This window comes from Lepeophtheirus salmonis, chromosome 4 (genome assembly GCF_016086655.4).
Source record: "Lepeophtheirus salmonis chromosome 4, UVic_Lsal_1.4, whole genome shotgun sequence".
Taxonomy (NCBI): domain Eukaryota; kingdom Metazoa; phylum Arthropoda; class Copepoda; order Siphonostomatoida; family Caligidae; genus Lepeophtheirus; species Lepeophtheirus salmonis.
In genome coordinates, this window is record NC_052134.2 from 42,729,538 (window position 1) to 42,757,445 (window position 27,908).

A 27,908-nucleotide genomic window follows, 5' to 3' on the forward strand; every position below is an offset into this window, starting at 1 on the left:
ATTTTAAACTTCAACAAGATACAATTTATTAGTTAACAATAGAATTTTAACAAAATGAATACTACAGGGAGCGGGGATCAGATTGTCGCCTACTTTAACCCTTGATAACTTGAAGACGACATTATCAAATAAAAAACCGGTTACCAAATAGGAAAGCTATTCTTGTCAGCTAATTATTTTATACTTTAATATATCGAAATAAGAATTAATTTAAATAATTCAACCATCATTAATTATTGAATTATTAAGTGTTCAATTTCAATGGACCATCCGGTAGCAGAACCTAATATGTATTAGAAATCACACCATTATACATTCTTATTTATATACATAAGAGTGTATCCAATATATGAACTATTATATTTGCAGGGGTAAGACAAATCCATATCATATCATCCTAATTTTTCTGTCCCTTATGAATCAAAATTAATTCTACAAATCTATCCATTTCATAAGGATTTTCTGCACATATTAAACTTATTGTATTCAAATATTACTGTTTTTCATTAGCATCAATTATTATTCAAACAGTTAGTTTGTCTTGTTTCATTATCAAAGCAACCATTCGATGAATTGCTTGAAGATATCATAGAAATTAGTCACAATTTATTTTGTTAAAAACAATGAAAAGGTTCAATTAATTAAAATACTTTTTGAAATCCTCCAATAAAATGGAGTAAAATAATAATTAAAAGGTTTCATTATTTTACAAGTCATTACTTCATGAATGGAAGGCAACCAATCCATCCACGCCCAAGGAAGAATGAAATTTCAGTCCCTTCAAATATAAAGCCTTGTATCCTTTGTTTGCGGATAATTATATACGTATATAAATGTGTAGATAGCTATATATAAGTCATAAGCACTACGCAAATAGGAATATTTATTTAAAGGCTGATTAGTCCATGTCTTTATGGTGTAAAAAAATGTCCCTAAATTGTACTTTGATAATAATAGATCAACATTATCTACGTCATCATCCTCCCAAGCATACGTCCATATTTGTAGATCAACGAATTAGAAGTGATGTCCTTATATCAAATCATTTTAATTGGTTAAATTTGATATATATATATATATTAAATGACTGCTCGATTTTTTCCATTTTCACAAAAATACTCACACCAGCTCAACTCAAACGACACTTACATAACACCAGCGTCTCCAAAACGTCTGAAACTTTGCTAAGTAACAGGCAACAGATGCTAGATAGATGTGACTAGCTTTTATTTACAAGTGTTGCCATCTTCATGCTGAGATTAGAAACTTTTCAGCCCATCCTCGCATACGTATAATGTAAATATACAAGGTGAAAATTTAATTCTGAAACACTTTAGATTCACAAAACATTTTTTGTAATTGTCCCTTAATTATATTTTACTAGGGTTAAACATTTGATCGATATTTTGACATATGCTACAAACATCATAAAACTAATATTTTTTGATATGAGGCCTTTTGAGCTAAATAATGCACTTCAACCGGCCTCAATGTGACGAACACACCTCAATATGTGTCTCTTCTTTAGTTATTTGTTCATTCTTATACTCAAATTTAGTAGAAGTTTAGCACAGGTCCTAGCTTGAATACGGCCATATATGCTGTAGTCAAGAGGGTTGAGGTTAGGCGAGGGTGGAGGTAATAGTAGATTGACCAAAAAAACATTTTTCTCAAAAACTCTAGGGGATTTTAGTAGGAATAGGAATTGACGGAAACCCTATTCTGGTGAAATAATTAGTGGATTCAATAGTAACGCCCTTCATCCATAAATCCGATTATTTTTAAATACATCAATATAAGAAACTCGTTGATTGGCGTGGATTGCAACGACAACTGTTTTTAATCCTTAAAAAGGACGATATTATTGATCCAAGGTCGTCTATTTTGACGTTGTCGATCCCCAAGGTCCTTTCCTCCAACATGACATCCCTTTATTTGATGGATAGTTGTTTGGGATAGGTTAAATTCCTTATAAATATCGCACACTTTGGCATTGGTGCGGATCATGTGTAAGATCTGTTTGCAGATTTCGATTGGCATCTTAAAGCGTTGAGATATTTGAAAACTTTATTTTGTAAAACAAAATAGTAGAATAATCATTCTAATTTATGGGACTTTTGGATTTTGATTCATCATGTCTCTAAAAAAATACTTAAGAAATTGTGTGAGTATAGAATTTACACACCCTGTATATAACTAAATGCATTGACAGGCACGAAGTTATCAATAGCTTCATCAATATAATATATTAGCATTTGGGGTCTAACTAATATTTCATTCAAAAAAAGTATAAGATTTTGTAATCCTTTGTACTACTCAATCAAGGACTGAAATGCCACGCCAAGAAGTATGTAAATCTACTTTTCCTTGACTTCTTATCATTCTCTCTCCCCCCCTCCAAAAAACTCCAAAGACTTATGTGTAAACATTCGAAGCTTATCTTGAACACTTTTAATTGTTAATCAAGTTTTATTTGAAGTGATAATAAAAGTAAAGAACTTAATTACATGACGAACTAAATAAGAGAGAGAGAACATTTTACGAGCACCCTTCTCCATTTTTGGGCATATTCTTTATGACAATGAGATACATACATAATGTGTATACCGTTTGTAGTTATGTCCCGCTATTAAAGGGTTTGTTAAAAACCATTTCGTGACTTCTTAGTACAGACGATACAAAGGACTACAAAATCATTAACATCTATTGCACCGAACCCGTAATTATCATTTTTGGTGAGGTATTTTATAGTATTAAAAGAATTCAATGGCTTTAAATGTACATTGAATTATAAATGAATACGTAGACAAGATAAATAATTACCAATCTAACAATAAAGCGAGGATTTCATCACCTTCCAAGGGCGTCAGAAGAATGATATAAGTATTAGTTTTTTGGAAAAAAATTCAAATTAAGTTGTTTTTTTTTGAGAAAAATTTAAAAAACCTATAGTTATTAACAGAATATTAAATTTTTTGGAAAATTAAATTAAATTTGAAATAATAAATTTTCTAGTAAGAAGCAAAAATTCCTTAATTTGAGGAGGCTACAGCCCCTCCAGCCCACTCCCTACCTTCCCGCCTGGATATTTTGGTCAATTATATACTCAAAAGTGTCCTGCATGATAATCTAAGCTTTAAAGATACTTAATTATTTATTTAAGAGGTGTATCATAATAAAATTTGAAATACAATGGAATGGATAAACTGTAGTTTCAGCCAAAATTATTCATCGGATTCAGGTAGTCGAAGCAAGGAGGTTAAATATCATTGCACACCCAGTTGTAGCAGTGCTCTTAGAGCCAATCCTGAGTCGTATTTAAGGTTTTGCAAGGGGGAGAGTCCTGTTGCCAGACACATGAACAGTTTCCAGCGGCCCTTGCTATCTCAGCATTGCTACTATCCTGATCGTTGTACACTAAAATCATCACAACAGGACAACTGCGTTCAGTCTCTGAAAATATAATTGGCTTGGAATCTTCATTTGTTGACTCCATGTCTGTGTTTGGGCTTTTAAGTGAAACGTTCATATCTGTATTTTACGACAAAAAACATAGCGCATGATATATGGCAGAAAAATCCAAAAATTTGAAGCGCTAATTGAAGTAATATATACTTTTTTTTTTACAATAAACCCATTGCGTTTGAGATTAATCAGGATTGTCTTGCACCTTTACATACTTTTTTACCTTTAAACTTGATATCAGAAGATGTATTGGAGACCTGAAAAAATATTTTCGACCAATATTTTCATGATTATCTTTTTTGATTTTACAATTGACCACATTAAGATTAATAAAATATTATGCTTCCTTTTACTCCAACCACTGGAATGGACTATTTGAGTCTCTAATTCAGCTTTTTGGCATGGTGTAATAACCAAACAGAACAAAAATACTCTTAACCGGGAATTTTTGCATAAACACTTTCTATGTGCTTATTCTATAGTAGATAAACAAATATAATTTCTTAAGAATCTTACGTCGTACATAAGTAAAGTATTATTTGTCTTCTTCTAAATGGGAGAAACTCTTTGTGTTTATGAAACTATGAAATGTGGTAGACTTTTACGGTTACTACGATTAGAAAGGATATTTTGATTGTGTGATTAGACCACAAATTATGATAGTTTCAATAAAATGATGATACATTCCATTGACCAAAAGGATATATCCAGGCCCACTCATGCCAAGTGATATGATCATATTAAAGAGGTCGATAAATAGATTATATAATTTTAAAAACGAAAGTAATCAACTCATTAGAGAAATAAATGAACGCCACAACCTCCGTAAAACATTACGTAACTCTTACTAAATAATAATAATAGATAAGAAAATACTGAAAATGACCTAAGTTATTATAATGGATTAAATAAAAATAAAAAAACTTACAAAATATTTGATAATTTTAATTCGATTTTGTGACATATGTAGATAGGATTGTAGAACATTTTGCATGAGTTTGAATTTCTATATTTAAGAGTTATTTTGAGATATTTAAAAGCTTTTGAGTAGTGTTGTTGTCCAAACAACATAATTTGAGACCAGGGCGATACCAAGACTTTAAGAGATTGAGACCGAGAGTAAAAAATGATCTTGCTTCATTTTATTTTTAGAAAAGAAACATTTTAATCACATTCCTTTGGTCTTGACATCCAAACCACGACTTCTAAGGATTCAAGACAAGACCAAAAACATTCTCGAGAACCACATAACTACATTTGAGGGCATTACAAAATAATGGTGGTTGGCTATGCATTTAAATAGTGCAGACGGCAAAATAGGGGAAAAATATGTTAGTTATTATATATCAAGAATAAACGGTTTTTAAGAGTATTTGAAGAAAATAAATAGTGTAGTGGTCCAACAATTTTAACTTCATGTCTTAAATCTGTAGGACGCATCCATGCCGGATGCAAAAGTCGTCCAATAGAACAATCTTTACTATATCATAAAACTAGCAGGAGTACCCGACATTGCTCAGAGTTATTAGGCGTCGACAAACAGACAAAAGGCAGGCACACTTGGCTTTAAAAATATATAGGATGGAGATTGTAAATCTGGACCAAGTTTAGACCTCAATATCTTGGCAAATCTGAGATCTATGTTTATAAAAATGAGCTCATCAGATTAAGCTGACAAAAGTTTAAAATAAAAAAATGTAAAATCCTTGATTTGTCTTCCAAATACAAACGCTATACGGCCATTATAGTGTGCCTTCGTAACGGGTACACACGACGTAAATAATTATGATAGAGAGCTTTAAATGATGTTAACAGAATGATGGAATTATAAACTGGTACCGTTGGTCTAAATCGAGTAATTAAAACAAGAATTGCTCAAGGAAAACCAACATTTTTAAGACCATTAGTTTTGGGCAAAGGAAATGTAACCTCCTGGCTTGCCGGATCTGAACGACTAGGACTCCTATGTGCGGTGCATCTTGGAGAAAGAATCCAATAAACGGACATATCATTGACTCCTTGTGGGCTTCCATTCTCGAGACGGTGGCCAAGATGAACGATAAGTTCCTTGTCAATGCCGTGCCATGTTCAAGTTGAAGTCTGTGATTGTTGGGTTGAGTGATTGGCTTCACTATGGACCCCGTCATGTAAGAGCAAATGATTCGAGAATTGCTGAATTAATTGCAGGAAATAAAATATACATAATATACCATTATGTAAATCCGGTGTGTTTTTTAGCTGCCCCGTTAATTTGTAATTGGTAGTATACAGAAGGAATTTTCTTTTCATAAGCAGTTGTCAATATCATTTAATTCCTGAATAGTGATCATCATTTCCTAAATAGATTCAATTATATTCTATGCCCGATTGAACATTCGTGTGCGCTCATAAAAGACGGAGAGTAACATTGAGGATTTGTTGTAGATTTATAATTGTAAGTCATTGTTGGACTCAGAGTAGAATTGGGCATCGATATCAGAGTAATTCCAGCAAATTACCTTGTTTATATACTTTTCTCCTTCCTCTCTTGTCAGCTGATTGACGCTGATCTAATGAAACTTCATGAGCATTATTCTTTCTCTCCTCCAAAACATTCTTCAAATTGTTACGGTTACCACGTTGATTTTCGGTTTATTTATTCTATCATGGCAATTCCAAAATGAATTTTCATTATTGGTATATACTTAAATTTTCAGGATTTAAAATCATCACCCCTTTATATTTGTTTCTTTTTTGTATATAAAGCACTGAGTTTTAGCTACACACGATGGTTGCTACATTGGTATGTCTTGGATATTAAGCGCATGCTCAAAAATGAGGCTTCCCAAGACAGACAAACGTTAATTCATAAGTATATTCATCACCAGTGAAGTCATCATCAATCAATATATTTAAAAATAATAATAACTTTAATTATGCTAATATTAAGAATAATGGCGAACTATATCGTGCAGGAAGGATCATATATACAGTTTTACTTAACGAATTTAATGGTAAACTGATGCAGGTACATACTTAGCTGTAATAATAGTGCAAATATCCTAAGGACCACTCTCCTACTTTTGGCTTACCCCAAAATAAGGCCAGAAAATATCCTAATCTAATTTTATTGAGTGAGCTACTATGAAGCCTGAATTGTAAAAGGAGCTTTAAAACTAGTGATGTTTTTCAAGAACCGATAACAAGGACGGGACTCCACGTGTGTAAATGTACATATTTCAAGTCCCTTATTAAGGTGCCTACGAAGATACTTACAGGAAATAAAGGCCTGAAATGCATCATAGTACTCAAGAAACTATGCTAGAATATGATATTATAAAGTACGTGATATTTGATATGTGACAGAGATATGTATACATACAATGAGATCATTTCATGTAATTAGAAAACATTTGTGCCGTGTTTGATTCACCGCTTCAAAGAGTAGAAAAGGTGTAAAAATATATTAAAAAACATTCCGAATATAGGAAGTTAATTTCAGCCACAATATGTTTGTTGTAGAAACTTGCTCTCACACATTCACTACAGGTGTTTAAGTCTTAAATAAGGGATATACAGCCAAACCTAGTGTAACATCAAAATATTTATCAATCCTTTATTTTACACATGATTAGATGTACCCATATCCTTGGAAACATCAGTTTTATTTTGTACAACTGTTTCGTTTGTCAATAGATTAATATTTAATGTCCTAAAGATACAATATTTAAAAAAAAAAATCCAAACATAGTATTATTTGTAGTTTTTCATTGACAAAACTTTTATTAGGCTATGGAATCTGACTTGTCAATTTGGAGCTGTAATAGTTCAAGAGAATGTAGCTCATTCGCATTGTTTTAGTATTTGTTGGTTAATGCTTTACTTGATCAAAAATACTGACTCGTGAGAGACAAATTCATTTGATTAAAAAAAAATAATGATTGAGTAAGTACGGATTTATCCATTCAGGGGCGTCCACAAGGGGCTATGGGGTTCTCCAAAATTAAGGAATTTTTCATTTCTACTATAATTTTTTTTGTGGTCAGAATAAATAAAAAAAAATAGATGTATTTTTTTTTCCATTCTGGCATTTATGCAGCAGAGCAAAAATTTGCAAAATTTTTTCCAAAAATTTAATTTTTTGTAAATAGCCGTAAATATTTGAATTTTTCTTCTAAAAAATTAAATTCTTAGTGAGTAGTTGTAGATTTTTGAAATTTTTTCCCCAAAAATTTAATTTTGAAATTTTTTTCCCTAACAATTTAATAGTTAAATTTTTCTTTCTAAAAATTTAATTTTCTTTGAATACTTAAATATTTCAAATTTTTCTTCCGAAAAATTTAGTTTCAAAAACCAAGGTCCCCTCAGAAGTATAATCCTGTTGAAAAAACTGGAATTTGATAGTAAGTAAAATGACCGTTTAAAAAAAACAATTTTTTCAAAAAACATAATAGAAAAGTTTTAGCAATGAGTACAACTTATCTTTGTTTTTTTACCCAATGTTATGGACCAGGGATGCAAAATTTGTGTCCAAATCTATTTAAGAAGTACATATGTCATAGCAAATGTATTCTTACATTTATCTATGCTATGTGAGGAATGTAATAAACACAAGTCCCACTTCATATACAGCATGAACATGGGTAGCAATGACTCCGTTTTCGATCCTCAATTCTACTCCAAGTACAATAAAGACTTCTATTTATAACTCCACAACAAATCCTCAGTGTTATTTTTCGTCTTCCACGCTCTAGTGATTACTTTATACTTTTATGTTCTCTCTTCAAGAATAAAAAAATAAAGATAACAGCTTTAAAAATAAAAAATTTAACACAGTTCAGGTTGCAACAGTAAAAGTATCACACTATGTCATATTTTTTACAACTATCGCAATTACTTTGAGGTTTACACTTCAACAGGACATAATTTATTAATTAACAATAGAGTTTCAAGAAAATTAACACCATAAATATATGTGTGTCTGAGCTCTCTTAATCATTAATGTAGCCAACGTTAGAGGCAATGATGGCTTCTAAGCGGCGGCGGAAGGCGTGGTATCTGCAGTGAAAGTAGTCCTCTGTTATGGCGTCCCAGTGCTGGATGACAGTGGCTTTGAGGGACTCAGTTTTTGGATGACGGACACTGCAGGCATTCCCCTCGAAATGCACCCAAAAGGTATATTTGAAGAGATTGGCACCAGGGCTGTAGGACCATCAGTGTCAAAAAAGAGTTCAAAAGTCTCAGTCAAAAGAGTCCTGTAAAAAAGGAGATGGCTTCCTTCATACAAAAACAAGACTGGCCTTTCCATCCACTTTTTTGATAGCTCTCTAGACAGTCTGGTGTAAAACCCTGAGATCTCTTCTTCCTTTCACAACGTTTGGACCTTTTTGACAGCCGAGACGTTGGTCAAAGAGTCGCCCAATGGCTTGGAGTGCGCGAATGGAAATTCATCGGTTAATACTTTAATATTTCGAAATATAAATTAATTTCAATTACCCAACCTTCATTAATTATTGAATTAGTAAATCTTCAGATTCCAATGAACCACCCGGTATCCTCAAATAATAACTACAATACATATTATTTTTTAGATAATTGATTACGTTCTTCTATCGAGTTAATATGATCATTATTGTTAAGTTAATTACTTCCTTCTATTTCTTAACTAGTCCTTCTTGGTGTAGTCATATTATTCAGTAAACAATTAATATGAACAAGTCACGATGAGCAAACAAAATCAATGTATGGTCAAAAAAGATATATTTATGTACATTAATTCTTGTAATGAAAGCTCAAAAATAGAGATACATTTGATTTACTGAGAATATATTCTTGTGCTGTATTTGAAATAATCCTGGAGGTACTAATTAAATTATAATTTTAATTGGAATACAAAGTTATTTATTTTTGTAGAAGATGTATAACTTTATAGAGACAGAGCACGGCGTTACCTGGGTAACACAAAAATACCCTATGTATTTTATTGTCAGGTGTTGATTCCCTCGTTTCTCTCTCTTGAAAAGTGATGGCTATTCCATAATTATTTTTTTTTGGATAAATAAACAAAGTAATAAGTTATTCTATACGTATGCTCTGTTTTCAAAAGAACAGGAATACAATTTCTTGTTTATTCTTCGTCGTTTATGTAATATATATATTGGCCATTTTATTAAATTTAAGATAAATTTTGGCTATTTCTTCACAGAAATAATATAATAACTACTCTTTTAATAAAATATTAATAAGCAATATAGTAATACAGTATGGAATAAAATACTATGTAGAGATTAATAATATGTAATTTATTTTAAAAATGGTGAAGAACTAATATGACAGTGATAGTCTGGGAGTATATAAGGTATAAATGGTAGTTGGTATGATTGACGTATTTGGCTAACTACAAGAGGATTTCGAGCATTTTTTCAGTTTCTTTTTTGAGGTAAGGTTGCGTGATACAATAAAGGTAACGACGTGCTAAATATTAGTGTTGGATCGGTCCTAAGACTGATTTCCTAATTAGTCTTTCTTTTGATTTGTCCATTTTATTAACAATTCAACGGTCCTTAGGACCGATACGGGGTGCTTCAGTCCTAGCTATCTTAATAGCTATTTTTCACTCCTAGCTACGATTGAAGAATATAAAAAACGAAGAAAATAATGAATGGTATCTTGAATGTATAATAATAAGTTTGAGCCACGCATCCCCACCTTTAAACTTCAGGTATCTTTTCTGTTTGAAATGAATTAGTTACTAACTACGTTATTTCAGCTGTTGTAGTTCCCATTAAAGACCAATAAGGACTGATAAATTTTATTGGATCGATATTATATGATTGCAGTCTTTATAGAACCAATTCGTCTATAGTACTAAGTGATTTTGTCTAGATCAGGGATGTCCAACCATATAATATAATAGCCTGCATTGCCACTTGAAATATTTTAATGGGTCAAATAACCTATTTAATTATATTTAAAGAAAAATGGCTGCATAAAACAAAACTATTAAATACACATTTATTTCAAATTTAGGACAAATCTAATTTTTCAAAGCCAAATTGCTTAAAAAAAAGCTCAATCTGTAGGATTTTTTTCAATTTAAAAAAAAGAAAAAATCCCTCAAAAAAATAATTTTTTTCTCTTCTCATAATTTTTTTTTCCCAGAGCGATAATATTTCAAAAAATTCTACTTGAAGTGAAAATGAGTGTTGCACCTCTCTTAAACATTAAGAAGGCCAAGGTGAAGTCTGCGGACCACGTGTTGGACATCCCTGGTCTAGACCAATTTGGATTGATATTTCGGTCGATGCAGTTCATCGAAATTTAATCCTTTTTCACATCGTTTCTCATATTGTATCTCACACAATTTAAAAAAAAAAAAAAAAAAAAGGCAAAAAATCAGTTGGTAGTTAGCCAATTAATTTCTCCAACCTTAGCATCAATGATGGCTTCTAAGTGGCACCAAAAGGCATGACCCCCTCTAGGGATGTAGTCCTCTGTCATGGCGTCCCAGTGCGGGCTTACAGTGGTTTTGAGGGCCTTGGTATTTGGATGACTGACAATGCAGGCCTTTACACATACCAAGTATTCCCATCGACATGCTCCCAAAAAGTGTAGTCTATGTGGTTGGCATCAGAACTGTGAGGGGCTAAAAGTGTAAGAAAAAAAATCCAAAAGAACTTATTCAAAAGAGTCTTGCAATGGTAGAGATAGATTTATTTCTTTGCTGGTATTAAAAGTGGCCTCTCCGCTTTCACAAGTCTCTTTCCATCCATTTTTCGGTAGCCCTCTGGACAGTATGGTGTGAAACACCCGGATCTCTTGTATGGGCCCTCATGGACTTGAGGGGATTGAATGGTTTTTTTTAAAAACTCCTCCGGGTCCAATTTGACCTTTTGAAAGACCTCATCTTCCTTTCCAACGTTTGTGATGGCGTAGACATTGTGTCCTGGAGGCTCCTAACTGCTTGAAGTGCGTAAATTCAAATTTGTCGATCACGTTCAAGTGTCATTTTCTCAACTTGTAAGGCAGCTAGAGAGCTGATATTTGTTTTGTTTTGTAACTCATTTTTAATATTTTTTATATATCGAAATATAAATTAATTTCAATCACTCAACCTTCACTAAAGATTGAATTAGTAAGTGATGAGATTTCAACGGACCACTCGGTATTACAAAATATAGATATTTTAATTTACATATCATACCTAATTATCGGGAGTAATCCGTGATAACTCTTCAGTATCGTTATCACGGAGAATGGTGCTTGTTAGATGAAGTGAATGGAATTAGAATTAATTAGAATAGATTTAAAATAAAACGTTTCAATATCAAGCAACGAAGGATGATGACCTTTAAGTCATATGATGCTTTACATGCAACACACCTTAAAACAGTTAGTTTTGACAATACATAGATTATTATCATTTATTAAAAAGGTCTTTTACTTATTCTTTTTTTAGAGGCTGCAAAACAATCTTTGATAGCCATGAACATAAGAAAAAATGTTTATACGAAGTAAACAGCACACTTTCTTGTTATTATGAATTTAATAGTACAAGGTGAACGAAATAAACATTCCACTACACTTTGTTGATTCTATCCATTCAAGGATTTTTATTATACTCTAAAATAAGGTCATCTAATTTTGTATTTGAATCTACATGATTAAAAATACTACAAATTTCCAACTCCTATTCCCCCTCTCCTCAAGCCCCAAATCTCAAATTAATTATATTATATATACACTAAGATGTACCCGTATTTTATATCTTATTTCGTATTATTTTATAATGCACATGATCAGACACACTCGCTAATCATCTTCATAATTCCCTTTTTTAATTTCTATTTAATATATATGCAGGTTCTCCCTTTTTCGTTTTTTGGATTTTTAATTGTTTTGGTGCATTTTCGAATCTACAACGCATACCTTAAAAAAACTACGAGGCACGGGGAATCAATCTTGTTTAAGGAAAAAAATCAACTTAGTTTCTCAGAATACTCAACAACTTGTATTTTATGCCTAAGGCCTGTATCTGTCTCTGTTTATGACATAAATACCCTGGTTGTAAGTTTTTATGACAGACACATGCTATAATATTATTGTAGACCAGGATATACCCGTATTATATATTTCATTACGAATTATTTTAATATGCACATACTAAGACTAACTCACTAATCCTCTTTTTTCCCTTCATTACGAATTATTTTAATATGCACATACTAAGACTAACTTGCTAATCTTATTTTTCCCTTCATTACGAATTATTTTATTAAGCACGTACTAAGAATACTAAGACAAGCTTGCTAACACACGGACAAACATACACGTTCTATAATGTTATATTATACATTTAGTTAAACTAGAGATGAGACAACAAACAGTTAGAAAAATCATCTTCACAGTTAAGTTATATCCTTCCAAAATTAACTTTCACTAATAAAAAAAACCCATATAATTTTTTTTCTCCCAAGTCAAAGTTTATACATTTAAAAAAATCGTCATTATATTCTCATTACTGCTAGGGTGGACAATATAACTTGTCCACATTTTTATTTTGATACTTAAGAATATATCTTTTTTTTTACTTCTATTTTGAAGTGCTCTAAAACACAACTGACTTCACCAAACACAAACCTGTAAATACACTTTTTTAAATTGTAAGCTTAACCTATAAGCATACTCTCCCTTTTTTTCATGCAATGTTAGATATAGATTACTAAAGACATCTAGCGAACAACCTAGAGAACTTATTACTTAACCTAATACTAACATAATGTTGCAAAAGGCAAAAAAAAAACCCACATAAATTATCCCTACTCAGCTGATATAAAATCATGCAATAACTACCTTCTTAAGTAAATCTTCCCCACTCTATTATTCTCTATGATTTGAAGTCATTAACTCACAATTACAGCAATTTACACTACATTGTGATGTCAGCTGTTAATGCCTCTGTTTATTTTCACTTAATCCGTGTTCTAAACGTTGATTATTTGAGTTAGAATAACCTCTTGTTCATTAGCAATTATTGAATACAAATTCCAAAGTTGGGAAGAATTGGTCAGCTACCCTCGGATTATGGGCTTTTTTCTGCTTCTTTTCTGAAGGTTGCAATATAAATCATCAACACATATTGAAAAATCAATTGTTCTTTTACTTATTGAATAACATTATACTATGTCTTTTTTTAATAAATGATATTGAATATTTTAATTCATTTATAACTTTTAAAAAGTGTTTCTCTGAATGTGATCCTTTAAAAATTACTCTTTCTTTAATGTGGCCTTGTTATTGAAAATTTTACCCACTCCTGTCTTCATGTATGTATTTGTGTTGGGTTCAATCCTAGAACTATCTGAAACCGTTATAATTTTAACTAATTCGGTCCAAATTATTCTTGATCCTGTCCCAAGTAATTTTTTTTTCGATGGCGTTTATAGAAAAGTGAGAGAAAAAATATGTGTAACTAGTTTTTGGAAAGGATCTCTTTATCTATGATATTTATTTGACCAAACCAGGGAAAAATTAGTTTTCGGAGCGAGTCTAAACACTAGTATGTCTGTAAATTGCCCCACATGTAAAACCATAGATTCACCAACTTTTATAGGAGTGTCCAAAGCATAGTTAAATATTATGTCCAGGTCAAAATGAAGAGTTTTTTTCTTCTTTCTCTTTATATTTCTTCCTAATTGAATGAGTGTGTGTATACATCTTACATAACTAAGTCAACTTCTTGCATATACATAACAAAGACGCATACATTATTTAGTCTAAATTGTACATACATACATAAATGCATCAACTAAATTTTGAATGACTATTATATAAGATTAAAGGACTTGTTTCTATAAATAGCTCCTTTGTTTCCAAGATGTAATATATTTATTTTTCTCATTACTTTACTGAGCATGGAGTCAATCAGATTAATTGTGCCAAAAACTACACAGATAAATCATCTGACAAATTAGAGGTTTGGAGTAAAGGAACAATTGAGATTTATGTATAAAGTAAAATTGCATCCTTGAAAAAAAACAATCATAATCCTTTGCTAATCCACAACGAATGGGATAAGTTGTATTATGTACCGGATCGACACGAAAAGTATATACACATTTCAATTGAATGTTATGAAGTTGTAAGTGACTGATTATAAAAACTTATCTAAGAATGTCATCAGACTGGGACTCATGGTCACAAGTTTTATTCGTGCGGTTCACACTCCAATTGAGATTTAAAGGCTAATTGAAGTGGCCCGAAAGACTGTTTATATTAATGAGGGTGGAAATATTGAAAGGAAGGATGGTAGTTGCAAAAATTACACAATTATTATCAGTAAAAATGTGGCCACCCTATACCCCCCAGATGCAAATCCTCTTGATCAGTGGTTCCCAAGCTTTTTCTAACTGCTCACTGGTCAACGCTTGACAATTTTACTGCAAACCGAGGGGGGGGGGGATTGAATAATAATAATAATCTTTAATCCACTGTGTACTCATTTGGAACTTTAATAGCATACTGCTCCAACAACATTCCAATGATATTATAACATTAGGAAATTATAACTATATTAGAACATTGCTCTAGTAATATAACGCTATTATAACACTAAAAACTGACTGTAACGCTGAATCAAGAGGGGCCCTGAACTTGCTTCTTTCCAACTAGATTGTATCATCTGGGGATTTGTTTCTTAGCCATTTTGCTAGATGGCTTAAACTTTGGCGCGTAAGTGAGAAGAAGAAAATATTAAGTATGAATGCAAATAACAAAAGAGCGTGGAGAAGAATTAGTCGGCATTGTAGCTTGTTGCCCATGAAATCCGATGAGTCAATTAAGAATTATAAGCCCAAAAGTAATTAACAAATACATCGTACAATTAATTATCTTTTGTAATTTGCATTTTTACTTCATATTTTCTTCTTCTCCTACCAACTCTAGATGAAGTAGTAAGACCCCAGAATTAGATAATAAATAAAAAAGAAAAATAACTAATAAATTCTTGTGCGGCCCGGTAAGAATTCATCCATGGATCAGGGCTTGGGAACCTCTGCTCTTGATGATTATTTTGCTAAGATATAATGGCATTTAGAGAGCGTCATGGAACTGTGGAGTAAATGAAAGAGCTGTTGACTAATCCTGGATTGAAATGGATCCAAACTGCATTTGTCAGTTTTGGACTATTTCTGCCAGAGGATTACTTCTATAGTAACAACCGAGGGTCACAGTATTGAATAAAGAAATAGCTGACAGTATTGGAGATAGTTTTGTAACATTTAATTATTAAAAGAAATATATAAAGCATTAAAGAATAATATGCAAATTGTGTAAATCCTTAGTCTACAGCCGCTATGTAATGACGTTGAGAACAACAGTTATGGAGTTCTACAGTTATTTAGGGACATACTCCATAAATTAAAAAGGTTTTTTTGTTTTTTTTCAATTGGAATGTCTCTTGATGACTCTAATACATTTTATGGTATTATTACAAAATTTGAAATAACACATTTTGATGTACATAATATTATCCAACAAAGAGGAAGTATTCAAAGAATTATTTTTAAGTTCGTCGTGTTGGATTCAAGCATTACTCGAACTCGGTCAAAATATATATTTTTTTAATTTGACTTAACTTAAACTCGAATTATAATAATCCAAACTCGAAATATTTGGATAATGAGCAAAGTCTTCTAAGGCCAGGCCTTGCTGTGGCGTGGTCTCAGAAAACTACTCTATGACGCCTTGGTGGTAATTGCTTTTTAGTATGGCACAATGGTCAGCACTTTAAGAAGAAGAAAGAAAAGAAAAACATGAAGAAGTATATAAGAGACACACAGACAGAAAGAGACTCAGAGCAAGGATGAACGCTTATTCTGCATGATTGGACGGTCTAGGTAGTGTTCTACGAATACCACCAACAGACGGAAGTAACGGACCGGAGTAAAGCCAATAATAAGACCTTTTGATTGGAGGTACAATCATACACTAAATATATATTCTTTAAGGGATTACACTTAAAAAGGATGTACATAGACATAACTATTAAAATATATCAACTCGTAAAACAAAAGGTACATTACTATCTATTTAAAACAAATCCCCTACGTCATGAGCTAAAAGTATATAAAAGAAAGTACATAACAAACTGTCTACCTGACACCTTTCCCGTAACATAAAAATAGAAACTATGAAAAAAAAGTGTTCATTGGAAGGGCCATTCATCAAATTGTTTTTGTTTTTTTTTCACTTCAACCATTAACTTTGTTCCATTATGAAAAGTTTTTAACCTTTCCTTCTTTTTGTTTGAAAGCAAAATAATAAAACAAAAAATACGAGTTAGCTATTTAGCTATGAGGAATACAATAAAGTGTGCCGGAACCAATTATGGCATGCTGGCATGTCGATTTCTAGAACATAGGCAGACTGAATTGAGCCGGAAAACAGACAGGTAAAAGTTTATTCTGGAACGTATGCTGAGTTGAAATTAAAACAAGGTGCCCGAATTTCTTGGTAACGAGTATTCAAATTTTTATTATCACTAAAAAGGACGATGAAAAACTAACTACAGACGATATTTTAATATTAAAAGAAGAGTTGATCATACAGAGGAAACCACATTACATATTATGTGGAAATTCTCAGAAACTTAAACTCCCCCGAAATCGAAAAGTGGGGAATCGTCTACTAATTAGTGTTGAATCGGTCCTAAGCCTGCATTCCTAATCAGTCTTCCAGTCTTTTTTCAAAACGGTCCGATCTTTTTCAACATTTAATAGTACTAATTGCCTATTAGTCGGTCCTACAGTCCTCGCTATCTTTTTATTTTGTCACTCCTAGACATTGTTGAAGAAAATAAAAACGTCTTTTATATGTAAGTACAAGCCACAAACCTCCTACTTAAAACTTGAGGTATCACGTCTCTTTGAAAGAGTTATTATAAAACTTCAACAGCTCAAATGACGTAGTTACCATAAAAGACCGATATGGATCAGACTGACAAAATTAATCCAGAATAGACTGATAGGATTGCAGTTTCCAAGAACAATTTCTTAGTGAACCAAAAATATAATTGCAGATATGGCTCTGAGCAAATCTCGTTCACCGTGTAACTACATATTGATATATAAGAGAATCACAATGCATGTTCTTTCCTCTAAAAAAAATGAACACTGACTTTCTATCATCATGGATTTTCTTCCGCATACTCAATCCAATGAAAAGGTTAAACAGTGGTTCAAAAAAGATAAAGAAAAGGGATGCCTCCACGTCTTGAAAGATGTAAATGTTAATATCTCTGTGAATTGTTCTGAATATATCATTTATCAATTACGAAATATGTACATAAATAATTCCTGCATCTGTGGGTTACCGAATAATTAAGGAGGTGAATCTTTGTTAGAAAGTCATTAAGAAAATTGTCAAAATAATTTGTCACATTCATATTAGAAATGAGATTAATACACGTGCTTCTTTAAAAAGTAGACTCTGGATTACATTTATGCGTCAGCTAGTTACTTAACAAAATCCGAGGCATCCGCAGAAATACAAATATTTATATATTTTTTTTTTGGGGGGGGAGCTTGGTTTTTGAATTATTTTTTTGAAAATATCCCAAAATGTCATATTTTTTGTAAAAAAAATGGAAAAATTTATTTTTTTGGAAAATAAATTCAAATATTAAACTTTTAGAATTTTTTATTTTCAAAAATCAACAGCTATTCACAAAAAATTAAATTTCAGATATCAATTTTATTCAGAAAAATTTAAAAAACCTACAGTTATTATCGAAAAAATAAATTTTTCGGAAAAAAGTTCAAAAATTCACAACTATTCAAAATAAATTTAAAAATCAAAAGCCGCTGAGAAAAAATTAATTTTTTTGGAAAAAAATTTCAAAAATCTACAACTATTTAAATAAAAATATTTTTTTTGGAAAAAAAATCAATAGCTATTTTCAAGAAATTAATTTTTTTGGAAAAAAATTCCAAAAACACACAGCCATTAAAAAAAAAATTTCAAAAATTAAATTTCAAATATTATATTTGGAAAAAAAAAAATTAAAAAAACACGCAGATATTTAAAAAAATATTCCAATATAATGTATTTGGCAAAATAGTATCTTTATTAGATATTTTGGATTTTCGTTTGTTAAAAATTTGTTTTCTATTTAAGTAGATTTTTCACATATGAACATTTTTAAAATATTTAAACAAATTTGTCCTTAATATAACTTCATGAATTAAAAAAAATATGTAGAAAGTTCTCCTTTTTATGGCTGTAATTCATTTTCTCACCCAAAATCATACAGAACATTTTTCATTGACATAATAAATTGCATTGTAATTGAAGGAGACGCCATTTTGGTGGCTTAAAGTTGATATTTTTACTACACAAAATGGAGGCATTTCCCATAAATCCTGATTAAACTCCATCAAATGGCTTTATGAATAAAAAAGACTTAACACCTGCATTGAATACTACTTTATGCCAATGATAAACAGTGATATTTGAATTAAATCAAAGTAATATATATTGAAAATCCATAAAAATGGCATTTTTATATATTTTTTTTGATCGATTAGGGATGAGAAAAGTAGGATAGTTAAAGAAAAATATCTCTTTCTTTGCATTGCAATGGTTAATTTTGATATACAATACAAAAATGGAGTGTATAACGACGTAAGAACATATTTTTAATACATTTTAGAGACTGTATATAATAAAACAAGGCAATTGAGCTATAAAATTGTTATAGACAGTAATATTTAAGTCCTTCTATTTGTTGGTCCCCTTTTGACATCCAATAGCTCACTGTTTTCCTTAATATGAATGAAAAAAGTGTTTTCATTGTTATAAACTTGGTTCTTGAGGCTTCAAAATGGACGACATCAAAATTGTGACGTCACTTGAAAACGTTCTAAAGCCTGTTAACAAGGGCCTTGGTTCAGTAATACCCTATGTTTCACTCCCCCCCTCTCTTCACGCTCTCCAATAATATGATCCCTCATCCTTGGCTCCGGTGTTCCTATTGGCACTCAAAACTATAGTCAACCTTCTTGGGTATTTCAAGTCGACCCAGAAATTTGAATACAAAACTAATAATTGACCGAAATACGTTCATGAAATATTTAGTATTTTTGTATCATAATGAAAATATAACGAATTTATCCTTTTCTTGATACTAATTGAAGATTATTTTTGTGTTGAAGCACCACATATGCAATATAATCCTTATATTTTACATTTCAATCACTGATATTATGAATTATTATTTCTTGTAGGCCATGACGTATTATAATAGAGCAACTACCTGAAACCCCATTAGAGCAATAACAATGTTAATTATATACCTTCATGACAACAGTCCTCAGTACACTATGTCTAATCACTCCAAAAAAATACGTAACAAATTCTCAAGAATATCTTCACATATTATATATACATAAAATAAAAATAATCTCTAATTGCTCAAAGATATTTTGTAGCATGAATGATTTAGAAATACATATGTACGTACATACCAGCAAGACAATTGTGTATAATTTTGGGATCGTCATGGATATACAATATTTGAAATGAACAAATTTAAATATTAATATCAAAATATATACACGCAACCTCAAAAAATATGAGCATTTTATTTATATTATGTATACATAATACATATAAAATACTCATACAGTTAAACATTTGATATTTACTTTGAATATATATAATGTAATTATATATCGCTTCGTGGAGCTGTCAATGTACATAACATATTGTTATTAAAACCCTAATTTAGAATAATACTACATATTAATTTTTACAACATATTACACAACAAGGAAGGGGATTGAGAATAATAATATTTACATTGTACATGTATGTACTCCTCAGCACTGATAACCATCTCAGGAGATGATATTATATGCACTAATTGAAAAAATCGGATACCATTAAATGTTCATTTGTTCCCGAAAGAAATTACAACGGTAAAGCGAGTATTTTTACCTTTTTTAAATACAAACATCAAGACTTAAAAAGAAAAAGATTGATCATCCCAACCTCGTTCATAAACCCTTCAAGAAGGATTCAAATTGTATAGTAATTAAGGAAGGACAAAGTTAGAGTTGTAGGTAGCCTTACCTTAACTTCTTAGAGAGTGAGAAATTCTGGGCAAATATCCAGTAAGAATCCAGTAGATCAAATCCAAAAGAATCTACGCACTCAAAAAACGTTCACAAACATCACACAATAAACGAGTTTCAATTGCGATTTCTTAAGGTCTTTGTGTACTATTATTTATATTACGCTCTATTTTTGCGTATTTGCCATTTATATAAGAGAGAAAAAAGTCTTTCATTTAAAGTTGATCTTTCTTTAGGGGAAACTCACTTAGACTAGTAAAATATTTTTAACACTAGAAAGAGTCTATATATTTAGTTAACAACAGCATTCAGTTAATGACGTGATGTTTCGTCTATCTTCGTACGTAAACCTTAGGCAATGATTTAGTATTTAAATACTTTTGATGTCTTTTGACTGTAATGAAGGACTAAGGTGCTTTGTGTGTTGGGAAATAAAAACCAAGCCATCCGCATGAAAGAAAAGAAGCGGGCACTATTATTTTCCACCTATGCTGTCTGTTGACTCTTCTTTATTATAAATTATAATAGTAAATATTCACGCACACAAAATTGTAACTACGTACAACTCCGAGCGTTTGTTTTGTTGAGCATATAATGTTTTTAACATTTTTGGCTCAAATATTCTTCAAACACCTATGTAACAAAATTATATGATATTATCACTGTTATTATTACTCCAAATAGCAATTATGATTGAACCTAATCAAAAAAATTGTAGTTCAAATTAATAAAAATAATACGAAGTTAGGAGGCTGTGAGAACAAAGGAAATGAGGATATAATGCATAGCTAGCATAGAAAGTTCTTGTTGACTTACAAGCAGCACATAATATATATTATACCTCAGAGTTAGTGCATGAACGCATATGAGTACATGAAGCAGGCTCGGAGTAACGATATTGCTACGTAGATAGATAGAAGGGCTGATTTAATTAATTTTGCGTATCAATTTGTCATCAATATGCTTATTAATGAAATAAGTCAATATTTTAGACTTGGCAGATTTATCCATCAAGAATCCATTCAAATAAAATAACAATATTCATTGTGGAATATGAACCAATAAAATTGAATATAAATTAATCAAGCATATTACTTTGGTTAAAATTTTTAACTAATATATTTTGAATATCCTACCCTGACAGTTTTACATTTTATTTCAAATATAGATATACATATAATCTAATGAAAACCTTCTCCTCAGTCTCAATTAGCACACATCATAAATGGATAAGACGATGCTAATGTCTACACCTATTATTGCCCACATAACAACTATAGGTATCATTGTATTGCAATGGATGTTGAGTTTAAGTAGCAAACTAGCTAATTATTATTGGTTTATCCCATATAATATAGAATTATAGCAACATATAATTATGTAAATCTACAAATATCTTTGTATCTTGTTTCAGACCGTACTATAACAGAAGATCTTATCATTGGGTAAACTATATCATAGTATAAGTAAGTCATTTCCCAAACTATCATTCAAATTGTAGAAAAAAGGAATTTATTATGATGAAAATATTAATTGATAATAAATTAAGACAAATAAAATAATTTTACCTTGACCCATTAGATTTCATTAATTACTCCAAAGTAGATACAGAGCACAGTAATTTACAAAACTTTTCATTCACATAATAATTAATACAAAAATTTGGAAAAGGAGCAAATACAACTGTCAAAATATAATCAATATAACCATTATGTACGCAATCTGCCTTATATTTTGCGTACAACAAAGCATAAAGGGCAAAATGGAACACGGAACCATTGGTTTGTACAAAAATAAAACTATTTTAAAATAATAAAGAATGAAAATTAAACTGCGATCACGTGACCTACTTTAAAAGAGTAATGTACAAGGATTATTTATAACATACATACACGGTAGTTTTAAAAACAATCAATCTCGCAACCTTTTACATTATTTAAAAGTGTTGTATATTTATCCACCACAAATTTACTCTTAATTATTAGGCCTAATATGTACTTTAGAATTTAACATTCCTGTTTATATTTTTGATATAAACTAATTCTATGTTGGAACATTTTTGATAAATATATGAGACTGTATTTCGGAGTAAATGAGTTTATGGAAGAGATGATTTGATACTTATAAAATATTTTGACTGTAAAAGGAACAAACTCATAAAAATCATAAGCCTAACTTAAATCAAAGCATATCTTAAAGTTAATATCGTTTCCTACATATTCATAATCTTGATACAGTATTAAGCGTCGATACTTAATATATATATTCGTTTATAGTGGCAGACATTTATCAAGGCCTTAGTTAATTATTTAAAAATTACTAAGTCAATAATTAATTAGATATGATGAATAGGACAGGTGTTGTTGATACCTTTAGATCTGGCTTATACTCGTTCTTTTGTAGCTATAAAGGGCAGTCCGATGGCCAAACATTAATATCCAACATTTTTTTAATGAGGCATTTATTATTTAAGACCAAAAATTGATATGATTATTTCTAATTTTTAGAAAATACAATTTATTTAATAATTACTTTATTGATTAATTACGTTCTACTCCATTGATGCACATTTAAAATATAATAATATTAAGTCATATAAGGTCGCTAGTATTATGTGGTTATGCTCAAGAAGTTTCAATTCTGCAGCTTTATGAGGAAAAATTATGATTTTATTCATTTTTCAGTAGGGGTCAACATGGTCCCCTTGTGCCACCTGTAGTAACATCACTGATCATGACTCAATCCATAAATAGGATATAGTCATTTTGTGATAATTTCTTATCACAAGCCATTTGACCAAATTCAGGGGTGGAGAAAAAAAATTTATGTTAAAAAAATCAAATCTATTTGCTCTTGGACTTGGACTCAATAGCTAAGACTTCCTACTCGACTTGAACTCGAAAACTAACATATACTGAACTCACGAAAAGCTTGAGCTACACTATGAACGCTATATTATAATTAGGAACTTGAAATGAAGTCAAAAAAATCTGAGGACTCGATGAAAATATTAATGAACTTGGACTTGTGAAAAAAGACTTGAGACTCGAAATGGATTTGCAGTATAAAGACTTGTTCATACCTTTTATATAAAATCGTCTTAACGTGTTGGGTATAATCAATAATTATAAACTATTGATCACTAATTTCATTTTATATTAACTGGTAGAAGCATTTTTTAAAGGTATTATTACTGTAATAACTATCAACATGAAGATGGTATAAACTGACCTTATTATCAGGATTAATAAGATTAACTTCTTAAAAATATCCTTGTACCTTATTAATATAACGCCCGAGTAGAGAACAGTTCCTTTTTAGTTTTGAATCTAATAACTAAGTAAGACTGTCAACGATTTTTAATACGTAAAATGGCTTATAAATTTACCTTTGCTTTAATGATCACCCTCGCCTATTTGAATGGTAAGTTGTTTTTTATAATTAGTTTTGACTACCTGTTTTAATTGTCTTTTTCATTGATTAAGGTTATGAGGCCATAAAATGTTACCAAGGCACTGGATCTCCTGCCCATCCTCCCAGTCTCGATGGAATGGAATGTTCTGAAGACATAATAAATTGTCTAAAAATGGTGAGTTCGAATAAGAAAGGGGATATCGTGGGGATTCAGTATCAATGTGGCACAAGCAGTGAGAAAGAGAATGGCTGTGCTAGCCAGGATCCCTCTGAACCTTTTGAGGTAGATGATGATGATGATATGGACACAATGATGAATAAAGAAATGAAAGAGTTGGAGAAGGACACTCAAGATAGTTTAGTTGATGAGGCTAAAAGTGGAGAGGAAACGACCCCTAAAATCCTTACATTCCCTCCCAATGCACGCATTTCTAAGGTTAAAAAATTGGACGGTGGCTCCAATCCTCGTGATGTTGAATGGTCCGAACAAGTTGAGGACAATGTCAAGAGGTCCAAGCGAGATACTGATGATCATAATAAGCACATGTTCTGTTACTGCGATGAAGATCTTTGCAATGATTCGACTTCTCTGCGAGGAGCTGTATTTCTTAGTGGACTCTCATTTACTTTGGTCCTAATTTTTAACCGCTTTTACTGATTAAATTTTGTGTTAATTTAAGTACATACAAGATACAAAGCGTATTTATCCGAATACTTTTTTTGAATAATTTTATTAATCAAATGTGTAATAATAGTTGAAACCGAAATTTTTGATGAAAATAATTAAGTGAGGTAATATTGTAAAGCCCCTTTACTATATTTTTATATATTTTTTATAAGAAGTATTCTAAAATTTAGTTTTTCGTCAAATTTGTATTCATTTAATGATTATAAGCCTAGATTTATAACAGTGAAATAAACTTCCATATGACTTGGCTAGTTCAACTTTTTCTATTGTATTAGAGATTAATAGTTTTTTTTGTTCTGTTTTCCGATATGTTTTAATTTGTTATCTATGTAGCCACTGCGATAATGTGAAAGCAATAAATGTTAAGATGTGTGATGTTGATGGAAATTTATAAAATATTTGTTAAAGAAAGCAAAAGTTTATAGAGTATGAAGAATAAATGTTGCGAATAGGCTAAACTCGTAATTGTATTTTATTTTTTATTTGAATTTCTACTGGGAACTTACTGGTGTTTACTGCCGTACATTGTTTGATACAATCTTCTAGAGGTTGGAAAAAGTATCTATAGGGATACTGCGAGTCCAAATCTTTGCTTAAGTGTCCACATAAAGAAGAGACGAGACATTTCAAATCAAATAAGGCATGAGCAAACAATATATATATATATATATTATCTGCAAGGCGGCAAGATTTGAATTGGGGATTCTTGCCAAGCTCGTAATTATTTTCCTTCTCCTCCTTGTCAAAATCGATCGTAGCTGATCTGATGAGTGATGACACGTCAGGGTAGCAAAGCTGCTCTCCTCCTAAACATTCTTCAAATCGTCAGAGCATAAATTACTTAATATGTTAAGTAATCCATGGTTAGAGTTACCAAGTTGATGTTCGGTTTTTTTTATTTTTTTAACATGCTCAAAATACACACGACTTTTATGACAACACATTATACATTCATATGTATTGCCTGGTTAAAAAGATTTTGTTACCAATAATTTTATTGGTTCGAAGGACAATTGACCGAGGATATATTTGCCGAACATATATATTGCCCAAGGACTACTTGAGTCATTTGACAGAAAAATGATATTTAATATAATGATATAAACGATTGTATATTTCAATTCAATTTAAAACGATAGTATGATAAATAGATATTGTTAATTTACTATATATTTTTTATTCATTAATGATCATTATATAAAGAGAACGTAGTGGGATGTGGATGAATGTAGTTCGAATCTTTACATCCTTGAAACATTAATTAAATTAGATATCAAACAAACACGACAGCTAGTTGATTCGAAGGGAAGAAGTGCAAATCCCTTCTCCATTATCAATTAGGCATCATTTGACGAACAAGCATTATATCTTACGTGAGCAGTGAATTTGACTTCATTATGATGCATAATCATAATGAAGTCAATGCCCGAGAAGATTGGAAGAGGCATTCAATGGTGGAGTCGAAGGAGAGTAAGGAAATGAGAGACGTGAGTTATTTTCTAATATGAATAATTCATCATGTAAAATAATAATTAATTGATAACAGAGAAATGATTAGCACTTCTTCCATTAGAATTGGCTAATTTTTTTACATTTTTATTTGGAAAAGAACACTAATCAATTTACCCGGCCATAAGCCATATTATATTGTATATGAACATTGAACAAACCTATTTATAGTACGATCTTTTTAAATTTAATTAAAATATATAATAATATATATCAATAAAATAATAATAATTTTCGGCCAAATGTGCCAAATAGTCCTTCGGTGAAATGCCAATTTAGAAAATTGTCCTACAACAAAATATCAAACGGAAAAAATGATTTCGGCGTAAGTCCGCTAACCATTTTTGATCTATGTATTTTTATTCAGAAAGCACAATATACATGGAAACTACACTTCTTTTCAGAAAATACATAAACATTCATCTTTAGTATATCTACGTGGCAAGGAAAACTGTTTGATTTGATAAAAGATTATAGGTAATAATATAATTAATTAATGGACTTATCAATTTTTTATTTGTGGATATATCTCATGGATTCATGAGCAAGTTCGTTAGCCAAGAAGAATCCATCTTATCTTTGTTTGCTTCTTTATTCGTGAAATACTCCTAAATGACGTTCGACTGACTCTCATCCTCATTTAATGTTTTAGATGTTGATTGTAAAGAAACTCAACCCTCGGAGTATTCCTCTTTAGTAACCCTGGACTGACTCAAGAAGAAATAGAAAATCTCATATCGTTTTGAATGGTGATCTTTCAAGTATCATGTGAATGATTATAATATGTACTTTAATATATTAATGAATTAATTCTTGACCTTTGTCACTAGTGTGATACTGATGGATGATGAACTAAAGGGGTGTTTCTATTAAGTCCCACCTGCATAACAATTGTTGCCTCCATTTAAGAAATTGTGTGATGATAATGTGCTTAATATTATTCAAAAAAATTACATTTATAATTTTACAGACCTATTGAATTAGAGAATAATATTCATGTTACGTACAAAAAATTGTAGTCATTATGTTTATTTATAAATATTAGCCCATTTTAAAACATACTTAAATAATTAGTCTGTTTGTTTTTTTACCATTTGATTTTAACATTTTTATTTCCTATATAACTATAAGTATAAGGAACTCATTAAAATATTCACTTTTAATTTGATTGTAGCGTTTTCATTTTTAGGCATATTTTTTTAAAGATTATTTTCTTTTCTTTGAAGAATGCACTTTGCTGTTAATTTCTGATGCATGATTTTTCTCGAACAGGTTAAACATTTTGTAGGATATCCAGGGAATTGACTCTCGACTAGAATATGTGAAATAGTTTAAAAGTATGTGTTTTGAATAGTAGCAGTACTGAGTTGGAGCTACAGATGTATGTGAGTATATTGCTTGTATATATGCTATAGCCCAAGGGTATATATTAAATCATTTACGTATATAAATCTGATCTCCTTACACATAAGTCTTCTTAAATGTTCACTCTAATATAATGTAATTAAGTATTACAAAATAACTAGTACAAAAAAATAAATGCTCGTAAAGTATCTGTATAGAGTATTACCAAAGAACTTCTTCGATCCATTGGGATATTTGGCTTATATAAGTGCAACAATGTTGAGAGACGTCAGTTTTTAAGTATGCTACTTTCCTCTTTGTGCGAACCTAAATTACCGTGGCCCTAAAAGAGCAAGATCAAATGAAAGTGTATTTTG

General features: G+C 30.8%; 2 protein-coding genes across 7 annotated transcripts in view; one reads left to right on the plus strand and one right to left on the minus strand.

Moving 5' to 3' along the window:
* Window positions 1–22,411, minus strand: part of mlt (tubulin folding cofactor E like protein mlt) — a 39,926-nt gene extending 17,515 nt beyond the window's left edge. The window contains exon 1 of one of the 6 annotated variants that reach the window (XM_040710203.2): window positions 22,145–22,411. The gene's annotated coding sequence lies outside the window, so the exon portion shown is untranslated. Of the gene's footprint in view, window positions 1–20,493; window positions 21,391–22,144 lie in introns of those variants that run through there. The other 5 variants (XM_071887944.1, XM_040710202.2, XM_040710204.2 and 2 more) reach the window with 5 other exon arrangements.
* A 1,436-nt stretch (window positions 22,412–23,847) lies between these two features.
* On the plus strand, window positions 23,848–25,143 carry LOC121116013 (uncharacterized). Its single transcript, XM_040710205.2, has 2 exons — window positions 23,848–23,999; window positions 24,062–25,143. Exons 1-2 carry the CDS (start codon window positions 23,948–23,950, stop codon window positions 24,646–24,648), a joined length of 639 nt encoding a protein of 212 aa, XP_040566139.1. The 5' UTR covers window positions 23,848–23,947; the 3' UTR covers window positions 24,649–25,143.
* The last annotated feature ends 2,765 nt before the right edge of the window (window positions 25,144–27,908 follow it).